The following is a 26402-nucleotide window of genomic DNA, read 5'->3' on the forward strand; positions in this document are numbered from 1 at the left end:
TATTCTCCCCCCACACACACACGCACACACACACACACACACACACACACAGATGAAAACACTGATTATATTTATATCATTTACATTAATGTTCCTATATTCATACATGTATAACATTTCAATCAGGAATTACACACTTCATAATAGTGCATATATTTTTTTTATATAAAATGAATGCATTAAAATTACTCAGGTGTAGAAACGATGTTAATTCAATCAGATAGATAGATAGATAGATAGATAGATAGATAGATAGATAGATAGATAGATAGATAGATAGATAGATAGTATTAACAGCTTCTGATGGGTCTTGGGGATTTTGTAGTGGATCTGTAGAAACTGCGCATGACCTGTAGAATGACAGGGCGCGCGCTTTCCCATGCACACGAGCTGAAACTCTGCGGGAAGAAGAAACCGCAAAACAGTTCAAACCAACATGGTGAAACTGAGTGAAATCTCGCTGGTGAATTACAGCCACAGAGACACTCTCACCTTTTCTGACAGAAAATCAGCCAGACTGCTCCAAAAAGCGCTCCACTTTTCCACTTCAGCAGGAGCAGAGCTGGCAACCGGAACCTGCAGCACAAACAAAGCAAACCTTCAGCATGACAAAAACTACCTACAACAACAAATGATCATCATTATTATCATCATCATCATCATCATCATCATCATTATCATTATTATTATTATTATTATTATTATTATTATTATGATACCTAACTGTACCTTTCCTTGTCTCTGGGATGGTACCATCAAGAGTACATCTTTTGTACCTTTATTTTGTGTGTTTTACAAAAACAGAAGCTTTATGTAGGCTACACTATATCCACATTTCCATTTGAAAGATGTAAGGCTATATATTAAAGGTATGAAGGATACCCTGGAGACAGCCTTGAAGAAAAAAAAAAAACAATAGAAACCATCACAGAGATTCTAATAGTTTCCACTACAGATACCATTACAAACCATCAGCTAACCATTAAAACCATTACCATCACCATTACTGGTCCTTAATGGTGTCCACTAGACGTAACATGCCACCAGTAGAAGGCAACAGATTATCAGTAGACACCCACAGGGTCCAATAAAAACAGTTTCCATTAAAAGCAATACAATTCCCATTATAACCATTAAAAGCATTACACTGAGGGTTTCTATGAGGGTATTCTGTTGTTGTTGTTTGTTTGTTTGTTTGTTTGTTTGTTTGGAGCAGGGAGGGAGAAGGGTGCTGTACATGGGGAATGCTCTATGTTTAAGAAGCACACATGGGGCGTGTGCTATGACGTCACCCCGGAGGAGAGTCAGATCATTTTTCTTTAGCAGAGATTGGGATTATTGATTAGAATAATTACAGCACGGCTGAAATCTCGGCTAATTTCCTGTAACAGCGCGGATGTGAATGTAGCATGAACAGCATGCGCAGTTCCACAGTAACAGCTCATTCACTGGGACTGCGCTGTGCGGGAAGCGCTCCGCACTCTTCGGGTAGAAATGCTTATTTAACGTGGAAAGAGTGTCACGTGTCAGCACTTTGTAAAAGTCAGTGAGTTTCCCGGCACGGAGGTTTCTGTTCCCACTTACATTAGATCTGTAGCAGCTACAATCGCTGGCAAATTTGCATTTACATGTATATCATTTGCTCTTATCCATTTACAGTTACCTCATTTTATTTCCTACAACAGAGCAGCTGAGGGCCTTGCTCGAGAGCCAATGCCAGCTTGGCCTCTAATTTCTACACATAACTCCTCACACTAACACGGTGTGTGTGTGTGTGTGTGTGTGTGTGTGTGTGTGTGTGTGTGTGTGTGTGTGTGTGTGTGTGTGTGTGTGTGTGTGTGTGTGTGTGTGTGTGTGTGTGTGTGTGTGTGTGTGTGTGTGTGTGTGTGTGTGTGTGTGTGTGTGTGTGTGTGTGTGTGTGTGTGTGTGTGTGTGTGTGTGTTCCTTTCCAAGGCAGCTTAGTTACCTCCTAACACCAGGGTCCTGGGTTCGAGCCCCAGCTGGGGCGACTGTCTGTGTAGAGTTACACGTCTTTCCCATGTTAGATGCACGAAATTTATCATGTTAGATGTACAAACTATGAGCATATGAAGCAAACTTCATTTAAGACTTTCCTGAAAAAATGCAACATGTGGTCAGTCAGATTTAAGAGAGCATAATGCATATAGTATACATAAAAAAATATAAGGTTTCTCATCAAAACGTGATTTTATTGCTTATACTAAACGTAATTTACGCAGGATTGAATTATGTAGAGTGAGTGTGATCAGGTCGAGTAGTATTAAGGCAAAACATTCTGAAATCTTGTGAGGATGCTGGAATAATGAAAAGACGGGAATAAATGATTAATAGTATTAACCGGAGCTGAATGAAGCGCGCGCGCAGGGAAAGTGCAGTGGAAACATGGCTGTGACCCCATGGCAGGGATGCAGGGTCACTTCTCAGCTCCAGAAACAGTCCTGGATCGGGTTTTATTCAGGGTTTTAATCCCTGAATAATCATGGATGTAGGGAAACAAACTGTGTAGCTGTAACTCAGTTCAATCTCGGGGAAGCGACATGCACAACTGAATTAAACCCACAATTTCAATTAATATTTTTTTTTCAGTCAATTCCCATGAAACTGACAAGTTAAGAAGTTAAATAAAGGAGATGAATTTATGTTGAATTAACATGTTTCATTTGTGTGGAATTGATGTATATATTGGCATCAAGTAAATTCAATGTTGTTTTTTTTGTTGTTTTTTTTTTTTTAGTGTAGCTTTTGGTCCTTGTCCTGTACCATAGAAAAACAAAAGGTTCGTTGAATTTACTTGATTCAGATGTGAACACTGATTCCTCGACAATGAACAGGTTTGCATTATGTTGTTCTACAGCCAACATGATTTGATCATAAGCTCTGGAGTAAAACTGAGCTTCATGCAGTCACAGGAGCTCTGTACTGACTGTAAGACATTTCAAGTTGATTAAACTTCGAAACAAAAGCTCACCTGCTGCCTTAAAGGTGAATAAACTCAACTTGAAGATAACTTTTGTTTCATCTCAAAGTCAAGCCAAGACAATGGATTACTTTCAGTTTAATTTTTGAAAACTTATAAACTTGAGTTCAGTATCTAAAACTTGTCATGCCTATTGGAGTTAAAGAGAAGAAATAAGTTCTCATAACTTAATGGGGCTCTCATGTATAATTCATACATAGATATATGTGTAGATTTCTGTTTACATTTAAATTCAGTGCAAGCAATGAAATCATGTTTTGATGAGTAATTAAATAGTTTTATGTAAACTATAAACTCTAATGGACAGTGGATAGGTTTAACAAACCGGACTTCATCTGAAAACTGTGATGAATTTAACGGTTACACAACTGCACAACTTGTCCATGTAGTACACAGTTACAGAAGGGAATTATTCATAATGGCACTGTCTGTTATCACCCAGATGAGGATGAGTTCCCTTTTGAGTCTGGTTCCTCTCAAGGTTTCTTCCTCATGATGTCTCAGGGAGTTTTTCCTCACCACTGTCACCTCTGGCTTACTCATTAGGGATAAATTCACATATTTACAATTTATTTTGAATCTGTTTATTTCTGTAAAGCTGCTTTGTGACTGTGTCCACTGTTAAAAGTGCTATACAAATAAAATTGAACTGAAATTGAACAATAGTTTCTCTTAAATCTGACATTCCCTTTTTCCACTCTAGCTCTTCCAAACTAATTTTGGTTGTAAATTGTTGGTTACTCTTGTGTTTATCATCTGCTGTTCATACATCCTGTCTCTCTGCGTCTGTTCCTGCTGATTAATTCTCTGATTCATCTGTTTAATTTACCTCCAGATTGTGAATCGATCATCTGACTCTCGACTCATGCGGCTCTGCTCCAGGTTCGGGGTGGGCGGAGCCAACAGAGACCTGATCCAGCTCCTTCATTAAGTGTCTGAAGCAGTTCCTACCTACCACACGTCCTCCTTCAAGCTGTTCACTGAGCTTCATCTTTATTCCCCGGAAACCCACCCCCGCAAATACAACGCAAAAACCGTGTGCGGGAAGAAAAACCCCTTCAGTCCTGGTTCGACACGACAGCGTTGAGATTAGACAGCACTGAGATTAGACAGCACTGAGATTAGACAGCATTGAGATTAGACAGCACTGAGATAAGACAGCATTGAGATTAGACAGCACTGAGATTAGACAGTGTTGAGATTAGACAGCACTGAGATTAGACAGCACTGAGATGAGACAGCACTGAGATTAGACAGCATTGAGATTAGACAGCACTGAGATTAGACAGTAATGAGATTAGACAGTATTGAGATTAGACAGCATTGAGATTAAACAGCACTGAGATAAGACAGCATTGAGATTAGACAGCATTGAGATTAGACATCACTGAGATTAGACAGTGTTGAGATTAGACAGCACTGAGATTAGACAGCACTGAGATGAGACAGCACTGAGATTAGACAGCACTGAGATTAGACAGCATTGAGATTAGACAGCACTGAGATTAGACAGTAATGAGATTAGACAGTATTCTCCAGGTTTGGAAGAGCTTACACATGCTGTGTAGAATTGTCTCTGCTGTCCGAGTGAATCCTGTAAGTGCTGCAGCTCACTGGACTTCCACTCGGTGGACGCGTTCTTCAGCAGGAGATCAGAGACAATCCGAAATGACATTTCCAACACCAGCAGCCTGCTCTCCTCCTGTCCTCCCCCAGAAATGAATAAAAAAAACGAGAGGAAGAATGATGAGAAAACATTTAACAAGTTTTCCTCACTGCCTGATGGTGAATGTAACTGCAGGATTGGGTTCCTGTAATCTCGCCTTCACATTTCAGAGAAGAAAAGGGTACTAAAGTGTACTTACTATCTTTTGAATATATTTTCACTAATCTTTCTATCTTTTGAATATTATTAATATTATTAATATGTATCATTCACCTGGACACGTGATCATAGTGTACACTTAAAAACATCCAAGGTTCATCACTGGACTTTAATTAAAGGATCAGGTAGCTCTGATTTGGACATTAAAGGTGTGAAGGTGTGAGAGTAAAGCTATAAAAGTACACTGGAGGAACTTTTCAAGGTAAAAGGCACTAAAGGTGGACGCTTGAGGGTTGAGAGTAGCAAAAAAAAAAAAAACTCTGGATAATTGCTATTAGGAATTACCTGTTTTGCTCAGACAAGATTAAATGGTATCACAGTCTTTTCTGGGCTGTATTCACTACACAGAGTTCACACTTCAGCTCTTCATCCGTATTTCTCACCTGTTTCGGGAGTTTTGGGCTTCGGACCTTCATATTTTCCGCCTCGCTTTTGCACCTCACCGGCCGCGTTTCCCCCTAAAACAGACAAACATGCAAAAGTTCCGACGATTCTTCATTTAAAATAGTCTTCTGTTATTTGTTATTGTGTTATTTGTATTTGTTTTTTATAGTTTTGAAAATTAATCCATTGTATTCGACATTTGTTTTACAAAATGCTATATAAATCTGTTTCTTCTTCATATTATTATTATTATTATTATTATTATTATTATTATTGTTAGTAGTAGTGGTAGTAGAATCTAATAAACTGTGCAGATGAATGTGATGATAATAAAACTGGTTCTTTGCTCAGGCAGTAGAATGATGCGCTGTTATAAAGCTAAACTTTGATTCTTTTAGATTTTAGTAGTAACTCTTACCAGGCTGCAGAGTTTCTGGATGATGTCTCGTGTCCTTTTTTGCTCCTGATTGTTGGTGCATTGTGAAAACACAGCCGGGCAAATCAGAAGCCACAGAAGGAAATGTGGAGTGATAAGCATCCTGTCTGCTCTGCTCTCGTGCCGACACCGAGGAGGTGTGATCACTGGCCTAAAGACGAATCAGGCTAACAAGAAGTACAGCAGGCTTTATAGCCTCAAAACAAGAAGCGGGACTGACATGGCACGAGCGCGGGAACGCGAGGGCGCGGGGCTGTCCCGGGCTGCTGGACCGGGCTGCTGGACCGGGTTACAGTACTGAGCTGCTGGACCGGGTTACAGTACTGAGCTGCTGGACCGGGCTGCTGGACCGGGTTACAGTACTGAGCTGCTGGACCGGGTTACAGTACTGAGCTGCTGGACCGGGTTACAGTACTGAGCTGCTGGACCGGGCTGCTGGACCGGGCTACAGTACTGAGCTGCTGGACCGGGTTACAGTACTGAGCTGCTGGACCGGGCTGCTGGACCGGGTTACAGTACTGAGCTGCTGGACCGGGCTGCTGGACCGGGCTACAGTACTGAGCTGCTGGACCGGGCTACAGTACTGAGCTGCTGGACCCGGTTACAGTACTGAGCTGCTGGACCCGGTTACAGTACTGAGCTGCTGGACCGGGCTGCTGGACCGGGCTACAGTACTGAGCTGCTGGACCGGGCTACAGTACTGAGCTGCTGGACCCGGTTACAGTACTGAGCTGCTGGACCGGGCTACAGTACTGAGCTGCTGGACCCGGTTACAGTACTGAGCTGCTGGACCGGGTTACAGTACTGAGCTGCTGGACCGGGTTACAGTACTGAGCTGCTGGACCGGGCTGCTGGACCGGGCTACAGTACTGAGCTGCTGGACCGGGTTACAGTACTGAGCTGCTGGACCGGGCTGCTGGACCGGGTTACAGTACTGAGCTGCTGGACCGGGCTGCTGGACCGGGCTACAGTACTGAGCTGCTGGACCGGGCTACAGTACTGAGCTGCTGGACCCGGTTACAGTACTGAGCTGCTGGACCCGGTTACAGTACTGAGCTGCTGGACCGGGCTGCTGGACCGGGCTACAGTACTGAGCTGCTGGACCGGGCTACAGTACTGAGCTGCTGGACCCGGTTACAGTACTGAGCTGCTGGACCGGGCTACAGTACTGAGCTGCTGGACCCGGTTACAGTACTGAGCTGCTGGACCGGGTCACGGTACTGAGCTGCTGGACCGGGCTACAGTACTGAGCTGCTGGACCCGGTTACAGTACTGAGCTGCTGGACCGGGTCACGGTACTGAGCTGCTGGACCGGGTTACTGCAGTAGCTACTCGGCTGCTGGACCCAGTATAAGAGAAGAAAAGAAAAGGTTTTACCGCCTGACGAGGGTCGAGCATGTATGCAGGACCAAAGTGTCCAAATTATTATAAACAAACAAACAAATAACTAACTAAATAAATCGTTTTACTTTAAAATTAGTTTATTAAATACATAATGTTAAGAGTAATGATATTATATTTTCAGTTGATAAAATTCTGCCTTCCAAAATAACGATTTTCATTTTACAAATTTATTTATGTATTTATTTACACTATAGTGATTGATGTGTGTGTGTGAGAGAGAGAGAGAGAGAGAGAGAGAGAGAGAGAGACAGAGTTAAGCGCGAGATGTGGAAGTCCCTGGCGTTTTGCGCGCGGAGTGCGGGACCATGGAGTGACGTCAGCGAGGCTGTGCGTGAAGCGCAAAAAAACGTGCATCTGGTTTTATTTATTTGTGGATCTTACGTTATATTTGTAACTCACCTACTGATTATTTGTGGATCTTGTTTCTTTGTGTAGACCTCCATGAGCACTCTCTTCTCTCTCTTCACCAGCTAAGATGAGTTTAATTTGCTTCTGAGAAATTGAGATTAGTTTGAACTTGTAGTTAGGAATGGATAAACAATACGATTTATTAAAATAAGCATCGGATATAAAAAGAAGGGAGAAACTGTGTAGTACCCCAGGTCCCTCCCAAAACCATATAATAATAATAATAATAATAATAATAATAATAATAATAATAATAATAATCAAAGATTCACCCCTTGTATGGGACCCTTCTATCCCTGCAGAAATGATCTAATAACCTATTACTATTGATTAAAAAATATGATACTCTGTTATAACCATACACAGTGTTAAAATGATTACATTTCCTTTTCAGAAATATTTATTTTTATTTGGTTGTTCATGTTTTTTCTCCCTTTTTCCTACTATCTGTACTTTGTTTTCATGTTCCACTCATACACAGTCCGTACTGTAGGTCAAAATTATACAGGAAATCAATTACATTCCATCATTTTAAAACTTGTTAGATACAGCTATTCATCTTTAATGTCAAACATCACGCTACAAAACCCACTAATGAATGCATTTCTCCAAACATGTCAAGCTTGTAAGCTGTTTCGGCCACATGATCACAGCTCTGGTGCCATCGTGTGGCAGAAGTAAGTACTGCAGCTCTGAGTGCACTCGAAACCACGCCCACTTGAATTCAGCCAATCACTGCTTAACAAGCTGGCCAATCCGTTTGGAGAGAAGGATATAACTGCATGGATTTTCATGCACAGCAGTCTCTAGAGTTCAGAATGGTGCAAAAAAAAAAAAAAAAAAACAACGCACACTCAGAGTGCATCAGTTCTGTGGTTGACGGTGAGAGGAGGTGAGAGGAGGTGAGAGGAGGATGGCCACATGGGCTCGTGCTGACAGGAAGGCTAAGGTAACGCGAATAAGCACTCTTTACAATCATGGTGAGCAGAAAAGCATCTCAGAACACACAGCACGTAGAACCCTGAGGTGGATGGGCTACAGCAGCTGAAGACCTCATCAGGTTCCACTCCTGCCAGCTAAGAACAGGAGTGTGAGGCTACAGTGGACATGAGTTCACCCAAACTGGACAGCTGAAGACTGGATGAAGATCAGACGACGTTTCTCCAATCTTCAGCAGCCTAGTTTGGGTGAACCTGTGCTCTTGATGCATGACTTCATGATTGGCTGACTGGATAGCTGCAAGAATTAACAGGGGTACAGGACAGGTGTTCCTATTAAAGTGGCCAGTGAGTGTATAGTGCTGATTTTAAGAACAAAGGAACGCAAGAAATTGTCCAAATTATTTTTGTTGCATTTTTGGTAAGAATAGATCCCAGTGTGAGCAGTGTAGTGAATACAGAGTAAGAGTTTACACTTCCCTTGTGTTCATTATGGAAAATAGTTGGTACTGAAACTGAAGGTCTTTATTTCATGTTGTGCCTGTAAAAGCAAATTCCTTTCCAAAAAGTGAATATTAATATTTTCTCACATCTCCCCTCTCACTGCTGAAACTTCTATTTTTCTGTTAGTGGCTAGTTGGTATTGTTTTCATCCCTTGTGAGAAAATAACTTTAAATAAGTAAAAAAAAAAAAAAAGATGGAAAATATATATTTTTTTGTTTCCTCCCGAAGTGAACATCATTCATTACATTCAGTACATTACGCATTATTATGCTTACTGTATCAGTGTGTGTTTATACTTGTTCTCTGATCTATTGCTGATTGATTGATTGTTTACATGACCAAAATCAATCATTCTAGTCACATCAGCATTAGTACTGAGGTCTAAAACATATTATTGCCACTGAAATTCCATTAAATCAGTAGCAAATGAAACAGGAAAATGCTGGCATAAATAACGGTTTGTTTTTATTTATCAGCAGGTGATTTTAGTTGGTGTTCATCCACTTCAGCATGCTCTTTAATAAACAGGTATGGTAGATTTGAAATCATATTTCAGGTATATGAGTGTGACCTGTAGAGAGCAGCAGAACCCCTCAGCTGGGAAAAAGACATTCCTGCCAGTAACAGAAGCTCTAACCCTGTTTCTAAACTCGCTCTTGTGTGTACTCATATCTAGGGGCTAGACCCAAGATTTTATTTTTAATACTTGTATTTTTAGAGGTGATATTTTGAGCTGTAATTACATGGCCACTCTCAAGCACACTTAAGAGTACTTTACTTTATGGGTTTTGAAACACAGCCAGTGTGTTCTGGTCAGTTTGACAGTAGACTATTTGCTTGTTTGTTTTGTGAGGGAAAAAAGTAATTGCCTAGTTTTCAGGGGAGTTTTTTTAAATAGACAGCTAATCACAGCTGTAGTTATCATATGAGAAATAGGTTATTTTGTTTGGAACATTTTTTTACATTCCCGAAATTCCTTAAATAAAGGGTGGTTTGTATGGAATCTGGAAGGAGCCATGTTCCAGAGTGAGCAATACTAAAAATAATATTTAACAAAAAAAATTCTAGAGAGAGTGATGGAAGTTTGGGCAAAAGTAAAGTTCCTCATCCATAACCAAAATCAGCAAAATCAGTCATTCATGATTCACCAAATCACAAATAATGTAGAGGTGCAGATATTTTTCACTGATTATTCACCAAGCTCTGTTATTACAGCCGTCAGCATGTCCGCTAGCTGCAATAAATAAAAAAAAAAAAGACACAAAAGGTCATTTTCCACACACACATGCACACACACACACACACATGCACACACACACACACACATGCACACACACACACACACATGCACACACACACACACACATGCACACACACACACATGCACACACACACACACACATGCACACACACACATGCACTAGCCTTCACTCCTGAGTGAGCTCATCATGAGGATGTGTGAATCCCAGGCAGGAAATGAGATAGTCAGTGCAGGGGAAGAGCTGTGTAGCTGGACAGGAAGCAGGTTGTTTCTTTCCACACAGACAGAAGGACAGCGACACAGTTCTACTCAGGTGTTGTACACTTACAGTATAATTTACTATAAGTTACTCAGCTGCTTTAGCTGTATTCAGAATTCAGTCAAGGCTTCGTTCCTAACTGGAGTTGAGTGTTAAGATGCTCAAAGTGTCGATTTCCAGTCAGCTACAGCAGAGTGTGCATGCAAACTGTCCAGTGACAATATTTCTAATGTTCATTCATTAATCTTTAGTAACTGCTTTGTCCTAGTCAGGGAGGCAGAGTCTATCCCAGGAACACTAGTCCATCACAAGGTAACAGGCACACACACACACACACACTCATTCACACCTGGGGTATTTTAGCATAACCAGTCCACCTACCAGCACGTTTCTGGGGGGTCAGAGGAAACCCACAAAGACACAGGAAGAAGATGTGAAATTCAACGTAGACAGTAATCAAAACTCAGGATCAAACCAGGGCCCTTGGAGCTGTGAGGTGGCAATGCTACCACCTGTACCCCTGATTGGTGGATCGGATCCTGTCACCCTGGACCAATTAGAGGGTATGGCTGTGAGACATGCCACTGCTGAACAATTCTGTACTTAATATTCATGTTACATTCAAACCCCAAACAGTGTATTCCTGCCTCGTCCCAGCATACACAGGACCGAGACCCTGTCCAGGATGAAGTGCGAATGAATGTGGTATCAATATCACTCGACCAGAGTTATATTGCTATGGTTGAGTCCTTAAGCAGCACTTTCATCCATCAACTGCTCACTCGTATCCTGTCTCAGATGATAGTCACTTTGGATAAAAGTGTCAGGTGAAAGTTGTGATTCTGTAGGAAAGGGAAGAAAAACACATTAAGGTTTTAAGTTTACTTTAGAAGTACAACAGGACTACACTCTTGTAGCCTTTATTCATACTCCCCTAGGGTTCAGTTTCCACTTTAATCTGCCTGATGTTCAGGAGTTTGTTTTTCAGGTTCAGCTCTAGGATTCTCTTGTACGGAGCCTTTAGACTGTCTGTTCCCAGCTTTAAAATAAATATATAAATAAATAAGAATTAAACACTAACGGGAGGTTTGAAAATGTTTTCAGTAGTTCTGATTAGACATGTACTTACCACTTGGTATAATATATTTATATTTTATATTTGCTGTTACCAGCTAATGCTGTTGGGATTGCAGCTGAGATTAGCAATGACAATTTATTAATTTACTGCTAATAATATTCTTTGCAGTTAATTCAAGTATGATGTGAATTGAAAAAATACCTGTCTATATTACAAGTTACGCATTTACCTGGTCAGATCTATATATATTTTTGTCAGTGACTATTGCTTTTTGCTGTTATTATAGACCCCCATTAACCCAGCCTGTGAATGTGTGCTTATGTGAAGCTAGCCATCACACTGAGTCTGAGTTTGTTGAGCTTGGATCATGGTAGAGCCCTCAAAGCTAATTTCCCAGCTAACAATTTTAGGATAACAGAAAGTGTGTGGAATGTTCAGGTTTTAGAAATATTATGGGTTTATATAAATTTTTTAGAAATTTTAGAAAAATTTTGCGTCATTGGGAAAACAGTGTGGAAATTGGATTATATCCTGAATAACCTAAAACATTTGTTTTAGGCCAGCAGCCAGTTAATGTGTGTGAAACCCAGGATGCTAAATTAAATATAATGATCATGACCAGGACTATTGATGACCTGTTAGCCTATATATATTTGCCTTCTTCTAATTACGCTATCCTATTCATCTAAACTTCTTATAATTCTTCATTCTTATATTTCTAATTATTAGTTCTACTCTTGCATTTATGCTACAGTACATAGTAATTGATTTCAGTCTATCTTTTCCTCAGTTTTTTGGGCTTAAAGCAAGCGATATTTATTTAAGGAGTGATTGTCTTGACCTGGGGTGTCAGACTCATGTCCTGGAGACATTTATTTTCTTCTAACACACCAACAAGCTGATGAGTTGAATCAGGTGTGTAAAAGAGGTAGGAAGCTACATTTCCAGGAATGGAGTCTGACACACTTGGTCTAGACAATGTAGGTCAAAAATCCTGCCCAGACACCACTACACAGATTTGTGAACTACATACAGGTCATTTTAGTCATCTGAATGGATCATCCAGAGCATCAAGTTAAGCACTGTAAGCCGTCTCTGAACACAAAGCACTTTCCCAACAAAAATATGGATGTATGTTTTTTTTTTTTTTGCAAACTTTGAACACGCAGCATTTTGAAGCAAATCATGCTTACATCACCACTACTGGAACATTAGTTTTGCAACATTTCAATCTAACCCTCTTTCTGAAGATTTCATTCAAACAATTCTGCCCTTTTTGTGTTTTTAGCATTAATATCGCCATGCGTGCCGTCCACATGCAGATGAAGTTGACGTGTTGGCTGATCTCCATCAGACTTGTTCAGACTGATGTTTCCTCTGACACATTTCGACTGAATGCCAACAGAACACAGAGTACAGAGTCCATTCAGAACTGTGTGTTTTTATTCTGCCTGGGTGGGGTGTGTGCGGTATTGCTATGGTTTTAGTGGTAAAGGCACTCCTCCATAGCACATCAAATAGAAAGTCTTTGTAGAAATCTGTCTCCCTGCCGTCACACGCCAGTTTCTCCTCGGTTGCAGGCGCAGGGTTTGGGTAACTGCAGGGAGGGGAAAAGCCACCAGAGCCCATACGGCTGGGATTCAACCACCACACGTTATTATTAGAAACCACACGGGGTCTCCTGGAAGACGTTACAGATTTCAATTCAGTGGCATTGGGAACGGCAATGTTTAGAGCATCGCATGCTGCAATTAGAGTGACTAATTAACTCTGCTGTTTGTCAGTAATTAACCCACATGAACCTTTGCTTAAAATACAACACATCTGTGGCGGCCTAGGAAAACCCTTCACATGGTGAAATTTGCATTTATGGTATATACAGCTCTGAAAACTACAGAGTGTACTGAACTACCACTAACACAGTTCTAGCATTTTAACAGCCAATCAGCAACGAGCATGAGATGTTCAGTAAGAACCTCCCCTTTCCATTATGCGTTAATGTTTGTGTTTTTGGTTTTGCTGCTGCATTTTCACATTCGTTATGGTGTTTTCGATTTGCTGTTGCATTTTTGCTTTGTGTTTTGTACTTATGGGCCACCGTACTTGTCTCCATTTCACTAGGGCACGTAGCTATCCAACAGCTTGATCATAGCATGACATTCACTGTGTTTTAGATGTTTTTAGACACACTGACTTTACCACTGAGTTTGTTAAACTAGCTTCTTCTACAACATGATCTTTGCAGAAATACACTGAGGCAAGGTTAAAAAGTTCATTTTGTGTAATATATTTGCATTTTCTTAAATCTGAGACATCATAGTATGTCAATGGCTAGTTAATCCCTATTTTTTTTTTTTTTTTGCCCCAAAACCGATTTTTCATCTTTTTTGTCTGTTTTCCAGATTCATCCACAGCAACAGCTGAGGGGTTGCTTTGGTTTGATAAGTTTCCTGACAGAACATGTAGGGTTTTTTATTTTTATTTTTTTATTTTTTTTAAGAAAGTGACAGCCAACAATTTTGTTACAAACATACAATCCACTGATGTCTACAATAAACAGAAACATCCCAAAAATGATATTACCTTAAAAAGAATCACTTCCTCGTTAAACAAAACGCAGTATTTTTTGAAAAGATCAAGCGAATGTTGGGAAAGCAACCTGATCATTGCTTTTTTTTAAAAATTAGTGTGTGAATAACTCACTAGTCACATGCTCTGATGGAACAACAATGCATCATCACGATACCCAAACTTATTCATGAGTCTCATGCATGCCAAGTTTCCCCTCATTAAATATGTGACCATTGTGTTTTCTTCAGCAAGGATGGATTTCCTGTTCAGAGTAATGTTGCGATGGCAAAAGTCACTGTTGCTAAGTGCCAATTACTGCATGTGAAACTAATAATTTTTTTTAATTTTACATAATTGTAGGCACAGAAATATACCAAAGTGCAAAATAAATACCCACTTTACACGACAATAAAGATAAATATAATCAATAAATAATATAGATTTTTATACTTCACTAAACTTCATAGTGACTCAACTTAACCCCTCTCTGTCTCTCTCTCTCTCTCTCTCTCTCTCTCTCTCTCTCATTTTTTCTCTCTCTTTCTTTATTTCTCTTCCTGTCTCTCTCTCTTCTGTTGCTGTGATGTGTGCTCTGTGTTGTGGAACAGGAAATGAGTGCAGACGGAGGAGGCAGGCTGAAACCAGCAGAGTTCTAGTACACACACACACACACACACGCATGCTCGCTCTCTCTCTCTCTCTCTCTCTCTCTCTCTCTCTCTCTCACTCACACACACACACACACACACACACACACACACACACACACGCACACACACACGCACACTTTCACCAGCACTGGAACTTTGAGCCCCAGGTGGACGGATAAAGCTGTGAAGCAGAGAGGAACACAAACACTCAAAAGGCAAAAGGACGCTGAAAGACGAGAAGAAAGAAAAAGAGAAAGACGGATACCTGTGTGTTTTTGCTGAAACTGTTGAAGAGCATGTATGGTTAGGATGGTGCTGCAATCTGGTTCCAGCAGGTAAATGTTCAACTACTAATACACACTTCCTTTTTTTTCCATCCTGTGTGATTTATTCTTAGCCTTTCTTTCTGTCTTGCTTTGTGTCATTTTTGGCAGTTTTGACTGGTTTGGTTTATTATATACAGATAAGTGTTTGAAGCAGTTTTGGCTAAAAACAACCAACCAACCAAAAAATTCTTTTCTGTACTTTGAACAGGTATTTGGACAAACAGATTTTTGCCCAAATAGTCTTTCAGCTGACACATCATACTGCATCTTCTTAATCCTCAAGACAGAAGCCACAATTTTTAGCTTCACACACGAAAGTCAAGAATGAATATTCAACAAATGTTGCGCTTTTACAACCGGTACACTTTATTTAAAGCCTAATATTTAAATGTTGTGAAAATAATAGCAGGTATCAGCATTAAATGTACAATATTGATAATACCTGTCCGTCAGGGGTGTTTTCCTGGGACGGGTTGGTGAACTCCCTGAACACCTCCATAGCTAATAGCAGGTGTAGAGGTTTAGATTGACAAAATTTAATTATAATGTTGAAGTGTTGATTTTAACAGTGTTTAATGATGTGTAGTTGCAGTAGTAGAACGTCCAATTTCCTCACCTTACTAGTCCCAGGATGACCTTCATGGACATATTTGATATCAGGAGTTTGTTTTAATGTCATGGTGTGTGTACATACACTGGTCTCGTTTTGGATGTGAGTGGTGCATGAGGGTTTGTTGTGAGTAGTGTGGTGTTTTGGTGTGATTTTTTTTTTTTTTGTGTGGAGCGTGGTTGTGTGTAGGCTGAAACTGTGCTCATGAGTACGTCGCATTCCAGAGTTAGTGGAGCCGAGGTGGGTGTGGATCGAGGGCGGAACACCGCAGGCTTGCAAAAGCAAGCCACATTCCACTCACTCCACTCACAAACACCATGTCTCTCTGCCCAAGCCTCAGTCCTCCTTCGAGTTCCAAACCAACCTGTTGTGTTTGAAGTGTTGTGTTTAGGTTGGTTAGATTGATGGCGAATGAAGCATGCTAGAACCTTCTCTGGTTCCTTACCAGGTGAGAGGAAGGAGGTGGTGTCACGTGTGTTTTTATTTAACTTCTGCTTTAGAGCAACTAATTGTTCCGGTTAAAGAAACCTGAACGGTGTCTATCTAAAACATATTGTGACCTGGTCTAACATAGGAACCAGTTTTGTCCTTCATCAGAGCTCATTGTAAAGGTTTCCGTCCATCATGTAGGATCTAGCCCAACCTTCCCAATGCTCTGTGCAACCTTGGCCTGGGCTAAACTTGGAAACGGGTATGAATTATGAAAAACGTGGTTCACAGCTCCATTTTATCTCCTCCAGTGTGGACATCCTGCAGACGCGGCATTGCAAGGTCACAGAGAGGAAAAGAAGAGATTTCCGTATTTAAACATGGGCTGAATGGAAACGGCCTCCTCCAATTGTTCTCTTCTGACTGTAGCGCTTTTCTGCAGGAGGGTGTTCCCTTGCTCTCCTCCACCACCTCCGCCTGCAGATACTAAGGAGAATTTTTTTTCAGGCCAACTTGCTCCAACTTGATGAATCATACCGGGGACAGCATGGCTGTCATTCCAGCCCTGCTGCTCATCCACCATCAGGAAGAATAATTACCTGAAAACCAGAAAAGTGACCCAACAGGTTTCTACTGTACTTAAGTGTGTGTTAAACAGCACACACAAACACACAGACACGAACAAGGCCTTGGCTGGGGTGTTGAGCTGCAGTAAAGTCACATCGGGTTGTTTGCTGCTCAGCCGGTGTGACAGCAGCAGGTCCCGTTCACCACTCCCTCTCCAGATAACACTGTGTTTCTATGGCAGATCACAGAGCCATCATTGCGCTTGACTCCTCCCCCATCGCCCTTCGGGTTAGAGGTGGCTGTTGTTTGCACTTGATTCTCTCTCTCAGCGGGGGGAAAAACACATCTGTGTTTTGTGAGCTGCTTTTTGCTGAGCTCAGAGGCGGCGCCTTGCGTCTCACTGCACTGTCACAGGCATGTTGGGGCAGGCTGAGAGAGAGACGAGCTATTTTTTGCAAGCAGAGTTAAAGCAGATCTTAAGAGATCAGTGTGTGTTGGAGAGGATGATTTTCTACTTAGTACAAAGTCAAAAAAAGGCCTTAAAGTCTTTTTTTTATCATTCTGACACTTCCTTTTTCTTACTTTTATATATATTTGTATATTTCTGTATATTTACACCACAGAGCTGCTGAATTCTGACAGTAGTGCAGCTATAAATCACAGGTTTATATTAATGCACTCGTTCTATGTACTATGTTGGAGTTCCTAAACGATTAAATCTGTGGATTTTAAAATAATTAATTTTGAGTTTTGTGTAAGGAGATGTTTTTTTTTTTAACATTTATGGAAGGAGTCTCCAGTGTCAGCACTTTGCAACAGTCAGAGGTAAAGCTGAGGTAAAAGTTTTCCAACATCTTCAGTGAAGTGACAGTGTGGCTTGTTTAAGAAAAGTCAGTGGAAAAAAAAAACAATGTTTAAGATGAATAGACAGAGAACAGAAGTATCTCATCTGTTCAGTGACTGTGGCTCTAGTCAAAAGTGGTAACATGAAGTGTCACTACGAAGCCAAAACACAAAATAACCACTTTAAATTGTCTTATTTATAGTCATAAACTAATCAGTAATCTTTAAGTATTAAAAGGTAACTGTTGTTGCCATTCGGTCATGTTATCCACTTATCCACTTATTTGCTGGAAGCAACAAATGTTCTGTCACAAATTTTAGTTGAATACCCCTTCTCTGCATCAACCTGCTGCTTATTCACCTCCATTTTGCTCCTGGGTGATGCATGTGAACAATTCTATCCTATTTTGAGTATTTTTATGGCTTGACTGTGGCATGTGGCAGCCATGATCACAAGAACGTTGAATCATAGCCATATTCTCACTCTCACGCTCTCTCACACAAACTGACTGTGTTACACTACACACCCAATGTACATCTAGTTTTCTCCATGACTGTGTTGTCACTCCCTTTCTCCAGTGACGGACTGCTAGTCCTGTCCTCTTTCTGCCTGTTTTTTTTATCGATTACAGTCAGAACCTCAGAAGCAGGTGGCTTCAGAGATCGACCTCAGGTAAAGTTTCTATTTTTCTTTGCTTGATAAGTATGAGAAGTACACAATGGCAATTCCAGAGACAGGAGGAGAACCCAAGCCATATAATGCGTTATTGTTTCCTGACCAATGTTCAAACTCTAGGTTCCAAAATGACAACCTATAGATCCACATAGTATAACTGCTTGCTAAAACAGACTTGTATTCTTTTAAGGTGCTATATAGAGAATTTGTCAAACTAGCACTGCGTCACATAAGCTAAAAAAATTTGCTAGCTTTGCCCATGTGGGGTTTTGGGGAGTTCCTACTTTTAGACATTTGGCATTTCCTTGGACTTGGAAATGATCCAGGCTCTGGCAATCACCTTTAGCTTTAGCTTTCCTGTAGCTACATAATGCAGAGTTATTTGGAACCAAAGCTAAACCTGGAAAAGTCTGATAAAAGATTTATTTCCAGAAGCATGGGGCCACTTCTGAGTTGTGAGAGGTCAGGCACACCTCTAGTCTAGCATAAATATTATCAATAACCCTACATCCACACTAGCAGGTGACTACTCTCATTTTTGTCTCATATAGTTTGTCTCCTGTGGGTGTGAAGCGACCGCTAATGTTGTCACTTGTGGTTGTGGCCTGTCTAGTGTTTCTTTTACTTCTGATGAGAAATGGTAGTAGTAACATATAATATTACTATATATTATATTACATATAATATTAAATATTAGTAATATTTAAAAGCTAACTAGTAAAATAACATGCCAATCAGTGTGAGAATTGGTTGTTGAATTTGCATGTTATGTGCTTGGCACCAATGATCTCTTCTACATCCTTCCAAGCTTTATTTAATCAGAGGTCATGTATGACAGAATGAAGATGAAACCACGGTTATGAGTTTTTGAACTGAAGAAAAAGTTGGACCACATGTGTCGTAGGAATCACTTGAACCGATCGTTTGGATTTGTCGCTTTTGAGCAGAATACTTAATTTGCATAGAGGTGAGGAAAATCTCAACTCACATATCACGTGCTAGTGTGAATGCAGAGTCAAGCCTAAGGTTTACCAAGACATCTTGGTGATCCCCTCTGATACATCTGTTGCATCTAATGCATTTACCATGGTCAGTTTTCTCAGCTAGAGAATTACAGTCTCCTGTCTTTAACATAACCTAAACATTATTATTAATAACACAAGATACTTTATCTGGAAAATTGTAACAGATGTTCTTTGAGAAAGCTGAGGGCTGCTGCTGATCTGTTAAAGCAGTCAGGAACATCAAGATTCCATCACTGCCAGGTCTGGTTTGTACGTTAGTCCTGACATAAGAGATAAAAGCCACAAATAAAAAGGCCCCTGGAGAACAGAGAGCTTGAAGTGAAGCTCCATCTTTGATGCCAATCGGAGAAAATTTGGTACTACACTAACATTACAAGGGAGCTGCTGAGGAACTGCGGAGGTGTGCAGCAAGCTCCAGGATGAGGACAAGGGGGCGAAGGGACTTCCTGTTGTGTCTGGCTGCAGTGCATTCTGAATAATGCTTTGTTTTGCTTCCTAATCTAGAAACAGATTTCTCAACCCATAACCACTATTAGAGTAGCTAATCTAGCAAAAAGTAGGGCAGCATTTTTTTTTCTGTGCTAGATTACTAGCATCTGTGTTGCTGAGGGTAGCACAACAAGGGTAGCTTCCTGCCCTCCTTTCTGCATGCTAGACGTAACGGGTGGAGGAAGTCTGCTTAGTAGGTCACCACAAAAAAAATCAAGTGACGCAGATGGTGGTCATAGAAAGAAAACCTGAATTTGGAGTAAAGCTCAAACGGAGGAAACTGTTAAGGAAACACTGCTGAGAAGCCATTGTGTTCATGCCTGCAAACGTGCTTTTGGTTGCCAACTCGATGACTGTTCACTGACATTCTGTTTGGAAACACATGGGTAAAAATATTTTATGCTGATGCATTTTCTCTATCAGTGAGTTACAGTTGTAACCAAATTGACCAAGAGAAAGTCTCGAAATGCTAAGTGGCCGCTACAAGTGTTCATTCACTATCATTCACCAACATTATCAATTTTGTGAAGGATTTCATCAATAGTTTCCAGCCTTTTTTTTAAAGATACATCGCTGATTATTTTCTAAAAAGTTTAAGGTCTTGACAATTAGTAAATATTTCCCAGTTTTTCATCCATTGCTTCACGTTTAGACTTTATTTCCAAGAAGATGGTGATATCACTCAGTGATGATTGTAATACTCTGACTTTGGTGAAACCAGGCCCAGATCCATCAGGCAAGACAATATAAGCTTATTTTCATGTTCTACGTTTTTACTACCACAGACAGCTGTAATAAGTTTAATCAGGGGCAATAAAGTAAAATGACCTGTAAATGGATTACATTATAGGAGTAAAACTGCAAGTACAAGCTATTTAGTGTGTACCAAAGGCTCAGTACATGAGTGCTTTAAGTACTTTCACACTTTGTGGTTTTATTTTGCATGTTTTGCATGTAATGCTCTGGGAAGAGGCCAATTTTTTTTAAAAAAGTGCTTTTTTTTCCCCCCACAGTGGAGCTTCCACCATAGAAAAAAATGCTGAGTGATATCAAGCACTTTTTACCTCCTGACCAAACAAGTTGCAGGTTTTTGGAGCAAGCGAGAAAAACAAACATGGAGGGCAAAGTGCTGGTGGAAAAATGAGTCTCGTTAGTGAGTGAATATGAGGAGATTTATGACATGCTGATTGGAGAAAAATTACAAAAAAAACCCAGTTTGTGACGTTGACCAGTACGTGATGTGACATCACACTTTAACCGTAGCTGCGTATAGTGCAGTCACACAAGCAGCTCGAATTCTCTACAGCGAAGAGAACAACCTCCTCAACACCAGAGTTACAAAATCTTCATCTGCATTAGTGAGAATAGTAAATCTAATGCACAGCAGAGAGCAACTCTCACACACACACACAGTGTATAAAATGTATGCACTGTACATAAAAGCTAGCTGTATATGACTAGCAGAAAAAAGGCAAATGTGAAGGCAGTGTTCTTTGACAGTTCCACGTTTCCTCTAGATACAATCAGCATGCAAATGCAAAATAATGATAAGGAGATAAACTTTGAACAAAAAAGATTAACAAAACATCTTAACGAATGAATTCATAAGAGAAGATTTCATCTGTCTTGCAGGCTTGGAGTCAGTGTAATTTATCTAGTAGTTAAACCAGAATCTGTTACACGAGGCACTGAAAACTACATCCAGAAATGTAAACATGTTTCAATTTCTTTCATCTTACATATTTCCTTTAATATGGCTAAGTATATCTCAGAGACATTGCACTGCAAATGACATGGAAATGATCATGTTTATCTAAGAAATGCAAAATGTGTCACCAGAAAGCTTAAAGCATATGAGAATCATCCTCATCCTCATCCTCAGCACTTCCTAAAACCCGAAAGCACACACTCAGCCCTGTGCAGTTTGGAATGAGCTCCGTACCCATGAGAACATTTCCACACAGCTATCTTTCATGCATTCCTCAGGTTAAATATTAGCTGTGGACTCAAGGTGTGTGTCTGGCCATTCATGCTGTTTTTAGTGTTTACATAAAAGTGTAATTGCAGGCGTGTGTGTGTGTGTGTGTGTGTGTGTGTGTGTGTGTGTGTGTGTGTGTGTGGACGCTGTAGAACGCAATGCAACTGCTTAAAGAAACGCTTCAAGAAAGATGTTTACTGAAAATGCTAGTAGTCAGAGCTAGTAGTTGAGGTGGGCGAAATGACAAAAATATCACGATACAAGACAAACCAAAATAAGAGCGTTGCATTTAAAATAAACCTGTCAGAAATGATCAATATACTGTAAATATAAACCAAGTAGTAGTAATAATAATAACTACAACAATTTTTTATATATATATATATATATATATATATATATGTGTATATATATATACAGAGACATAGAATAGGAGAGGAAACTGTAACACATAATATAAAACTGTAACATTTTACAATTTTAAAGATTCTGTACAAAATTCTGTCTATTCAGCAGCTTCCAATCAGTTTATAATTACGGACAAAACCTCTGTTATTCTAGAAAAGTGTCCTGTGACATAGTTTATCACAGTATCAACATGATATCATCAGGTCACCCAGCCCTAGTGTGTGGATATGAAGCAGCTGGGAGATGGCAGTTATTCACTGTTGGACTTTTGTGCTACTGGTTTTCTTTCAGCGATTCTCTTTAAAACTCCCTCCTGTGTGACAACAGTGTTAATATTTGGAAGCGGAGTGGGTGGAGTCCTGATTCATCGCAAAATATCACCACTGACAATTTATTTATTAAAAAACAAATCATTGTACTTTTATCCCTTTATATTTACATTTAATGTTGTGGAACGTCCACGAAACATGTTTGTTCAGTTACAGCTGTACCACTGACTGTTACAAAGCACTGACACTGGAGACTCCTTCCATAAATGTTACATAAATAAACATTTCCTTACCGAAAACTTCACCACCATACGAGTCCCTGTGAGTGAGCTGTTACTATAGAAACGATAACGTATAGGAATGAGTGCATTAATATAAGCCTATGATTTGCAGCTGCACTACTGTCAGAGCTGCTGTTATAGAAAATTAATCAACACCTTCTGACCAATCACAGCCCAGAATTCAGCAGCACTGTGGTATATAATATGGTATATAAATTTGGCCCAGTCTAAGAAACAACATGGAGTTTAATCCTTTGAAATTACATTAATTTAATAAAGGCAAAGATGAAGTTCCCTGGTTCACTTTATCCTTTTGGTGTAGTAGTATCCTCACTCTAATCCCTCGCCCCATGCTGATCAGAAATAACTTTTTTTTTTCTAATTTTCATTTGTGAGCTCGGTTATAATCTGCTCTTGACTCTACATTTATAAAAACAGGTGCATCATCTTTCTGTTTTAAATGAGAGAATTTGAAACTGAGTGTCTCTTGTTTTTTCCAGACCTTCTCTAATGTTATCCTGATTTGTCTTTGACCTTCAGGGGAGCCTTGCTCAAGTTCGTGACCCCAGTGTGACCTCCGCACGTGATGGGCGAGACTGGTAAGATGGCGAAGCCGTGCATGGGCCTGGTGCTGGTTGAGTTCGGGTACGAGTACCAGAACCAAGATGGCTGCATGGTGTCCATCAAACCCAATGAGAGGTACACACTCTTGGCCAAGACCAATGACCATTGGTGGCACGTACGCAAAGACGAGTACACCAAGCCTTTCTACATCCCTGCCAAATACGTCAAGGAGCTACCGTCCAGTTTGCCATCGCCCCTTGACTTTGTCGACGCCCCTGTGCCCAAGCCGACGCCTCCCGTTGTATCTGACCTTGCAGAGAAGCCCAAGTCCAATGAGGTAACCATCAGGACACGCTCTCCAAAGAACCACCGCAAGACAGAGAACCGCATGTCCACGTTTGGCGTCCCGTTGGACATCCACGAGCATTCGATGTACACGTACGGAGGTTTAGTGGACCCCATCATTTCCCTACACCCAGTCCCAGCTTCAGAACCGGCGAAGCAGAAGAGGCTCAGTCTCTCTCCAAACTTGTTACTAAGCTCCCACGAGTCGTCACAGAAGCCTCGTGCACCAAGCCTGAGCCCCGTTGACCTGCTGCTTCGCCAGGTCAAACCTGTAGAGCCTCCGGTACTCAAGAACCTGATTGACACCAGGCCTCAGGGACTGCTGCTAAAGCCTGAGCCACTCATCGAGCCAGAGGAGGAGTCCAGCCCGGAGCAGACCCCTTCCTCAGACTCGGAGAACATTTATGAATCCATATCGGATTTGAACCTGGATGATTTGGTGAAGACAGAACCTGCTGCTCAGCATGATCCTGCTCAGAGTCCACCCTCATCTACACCGCAGGGAAAGGTAATAACTAACACACACACACACACTCACATTCAGCGTCACCAGAGTGAAAGATTCTTGACTGGTCTTCTCTCAGGAATCGTACTCTACTTTTGCAGTTGGAATGGTTTTTATTTTTTCCTGTTTTGAGTAACAGGTTTGTGTTTGAAAGTTTAACAATTAATTCCAATGTTCCTGTGCTACTGAGGTTAAAGCTTTCTTTCTTTCTTTCTTTCTTTCTTTCTGGGTGGCAGGTTACTTTTCTCTATATATAAAAGCCAGACTGTCTTGGTGTCTTTGTGTAGACATTGTGTTTGCAGTGTGTATGTTGTGTGTGTTGTGATGACGGCTTTCTTTTCCTTGAGTTGAGTTTATTATACAGTAGAGAATTCTTGAACACACTGAACTTACAGGTTCTATAACTTTACACATACACAGTGATGAGACAAGATACACAACACAAGGCTGTACACCAGTACATACTAAACCACACAATACCCTGTCTGTCTGTCTGTCTGTTTTTCTGTCTGTCTGTCTGCCTCTCTTTCTGTTTGTCCTTCCTTCCTTCCTTCCTTCCTGCATTTCTATCTTTCCCTCTGTCTTTTTGCCTGTCCTTCTCTTCTTTCTTTATTTCCTTCCTTCCATTTCTGTCTGTCATTTTGTCTGCTGGTCTTTCTTTTCTTTTCCTTTCTTCTCTTTTTTCTTTTCTTTTATGTATGTCTGAATATTCTTCCTCCCTTGTTACCTTCTTCCTTTCTTACCTTCCTGCATTTATGTTGTTTTGTCTTTCTTTTCTCTTTCTTTTCTGACTGTCTGTGTTTGTCTTTCTTGCCTTCTTCTTCTTTCTTTGTTTCTTTCTTTCCTTACTTACTGCATTTATGTCTTTTTGTCTGTCTTCTGTCTGTTATTCTAACAAATCACCTTTTCTGTTGGTATTAAATATGACATGTGCATCTACACAACACACTGAGTCCACTAAGAGGCGCTGTGTGCATGCTTCTCTTACTGACCTCTGAAAGGACAGCCGCACAGCCGCACTGTTGCTTATCTGCCACGTGCACGGGTCCCACCAGCCTCATCAGCAGCTTACGATGAATTTTACTGAGAGGAGATCAGTGGAGAAAGCAGTGAGATTTTACTGAGATGAGAGCAGTGAAGAATATAGTGAGATTTTACTGAGAAGAGATCAGTGGAGAATATAGTGAGATTTTACTGAAATGAGATCAGTGGAGAATATAGTGAGATTTTACTGAAATGAGATCAGTGGAGAATATAGTGAGATTTTACTGAGATGTGAGCAGTGGAGAAAGCAGTGAGATTTTACTAAGATGAGATGAGTGGAGAATATCGGACTGGTCATTTGTTTGAAGCTTTGTTCAGCTGAGTCATGTGAAGTGAAGGCAGTACAGCGCTGTGGGACCGAAATAAAAACTGAAACCATAAACATGGAGGAGAAAAGGAACTGAGCATGAGCTGGGATTCTCCAACTGTTTTGTCCAGTGACCCCGGTTTAAGGGCTCAAAATTTGCACAACCCACAATAACTCCTTTAGTGGGAATTAGTAGAATTTATGAGCCCTTTCTTTAAAACTTTATAGTACATTACTGTAAAATGCAAAATTTACACAAAGCTGAATAAATTTCGTATTTAAAGATTAAAATTGATCTGAACAAATCAGTATAAAAAACATAAAATGCATATAACATGAAAAAAAAAACATACTGCAGCCAACACTGTATATTGGAATTACAAAGATAAATGTGTGTAACCACGTGGTTGAGCCAGCTGTTAATTAACTGAATAATTAATTGATGATGAATAAATTTGCTCTTGATTTATATACTTGTCTATAGCAACACACTGTACATTTCGAACATATACAGTATGTATATGATATATAATGAAATCATTAGCATGTGTCTGACTCTACTGAGTCAGGATGAATATCTTACAACCTAACGATGCATGCTAACAGGGAAAGAAAGCTAATCACGCGAGTTAGCATGTATACGTTTATATTTGTAATGACAATGATCACGTTTGCTAGGTCCTAAATGATAATGTAAATGTTATGTTAATTCTTCTGCCAAGCAAAACTGCCTGAAAGTGAGAAAGTAACAGACGTACATATGTGGTGGAGATGTTTCTGGCCTCATCTTTACAGCATGAGTTAGCACACGGTGGTGTCTTAAGGTTTCAGCGAGCTCAAGTTTCGAAATGCCGTGAGCGCTAAAGCTGTGCCACTAATGACAGCTTGAGGCTAAAGGACAAGCTGTGACACGACTGAAGGAAGCCTGCTGGAGCATTCCTGGAATACATTAGCATAAA

At 40.4% G+C, this 26402-nt stretch overlaps 2 protein-coding genes across 16 annotated transcripts in view; one reads left to right on the forward strand and one right to left on the reverse strand.

Moving 5' to 3' along the window:
* Positions 1 to 53: 53 nt before the first annotated feature.
* The window catches only part of LOC128317230 (interferon tau-6-like), a 32633-nt gene continuing 6284 nt past the window's right edge, over positions 54 to 26402 (reverse strand). Inside the window, exons 2-9 of one of the 10 annotated variants that reach the window (XM_053228241.1) lie at positions 25085 to 25175; positions 10860 to 11517; positions 7507 to 7599; positions 5686 to 7039; positions 5267 to 5341; positions 4554 to 4700; positions 493 to 576; positions 54 to 398 (exon numbers count right to left, since the gene is read on the reverse strand). In XM_053228241.1, coding sequence (XP_053084216.1) covers positions 291 to 398; positions 493 to 576; positions 4554 to 4700; positions 5267 to 5341; positions 5686 to 5805 — 534 coding nt within the window. In that variant the 5' untranslated portion in view covers positions 5806 to 7039; positions 7507 to 7599; positions 10860 to 11517; positions 25085 to 25175 and the 3' untranslated portion in view covers positions 54 to 290. Of the gene's footprint in view, positions 399 to 492; positions 577 to 4553; positions 4701 to 5266; positions 5342 to 5685; positions 10193 to 10859; positions 11518 to 25084; positions 25176 to 26402 lie in introns of all 10 variants that reach the window. The other 9 variants (XM_053228239.1, XM_053228240.1, XM_053228238.1 and 6 more) reach the window with 9 other exon arrangements.
* Positions 14429 to 26402, forward strand: part of arhgap27l (Rho GTPase activating protein 27, like) — a 44840-nt gene continuing 32866 nt past the window's right edge. For 3 of the 6 annotated variants that reach the window (XM_034298394.2, XM_034298396.2, XM_034298398.2), the window contains exons 1-2: positions 14430 to 15112; positions 23219 to 24095. In XM_034298394.2, the coding sequence (XP_034154285.2) occupies positions 23265 to 24095 (831 nt within the window). In that variant the 5' untranslated portion in view covers positions 14430 to 15112; positions 23219 to 23264. Of the gene's footprint in view, positions 15113 to 23178; positions 24096 to 26402 lie in introns of all 6 variants that reach the window. The other 3 variants (XM_053228229.1, XM_034298395.2, XM_034298397.2) reach the window with 3 other exon arrangements.

The sequence above is a fragment of the Pangasianodon hypophthalmus genome, chromosome 23 (assembly GCF_027358585.1).
Source record: "Pangasianodon hypophthalmus isolate fPanHyp1 chromosome 23, fPanHyp1.pri, whole genome shotgun sequence".
Taxonomy (NCBI): Eukaryota; Metazoa; Chordata; class Actinopteri; order Siluriformes; family Pangasiidae; genus Pangasianodon; species Pangasianodon hypophthalmus.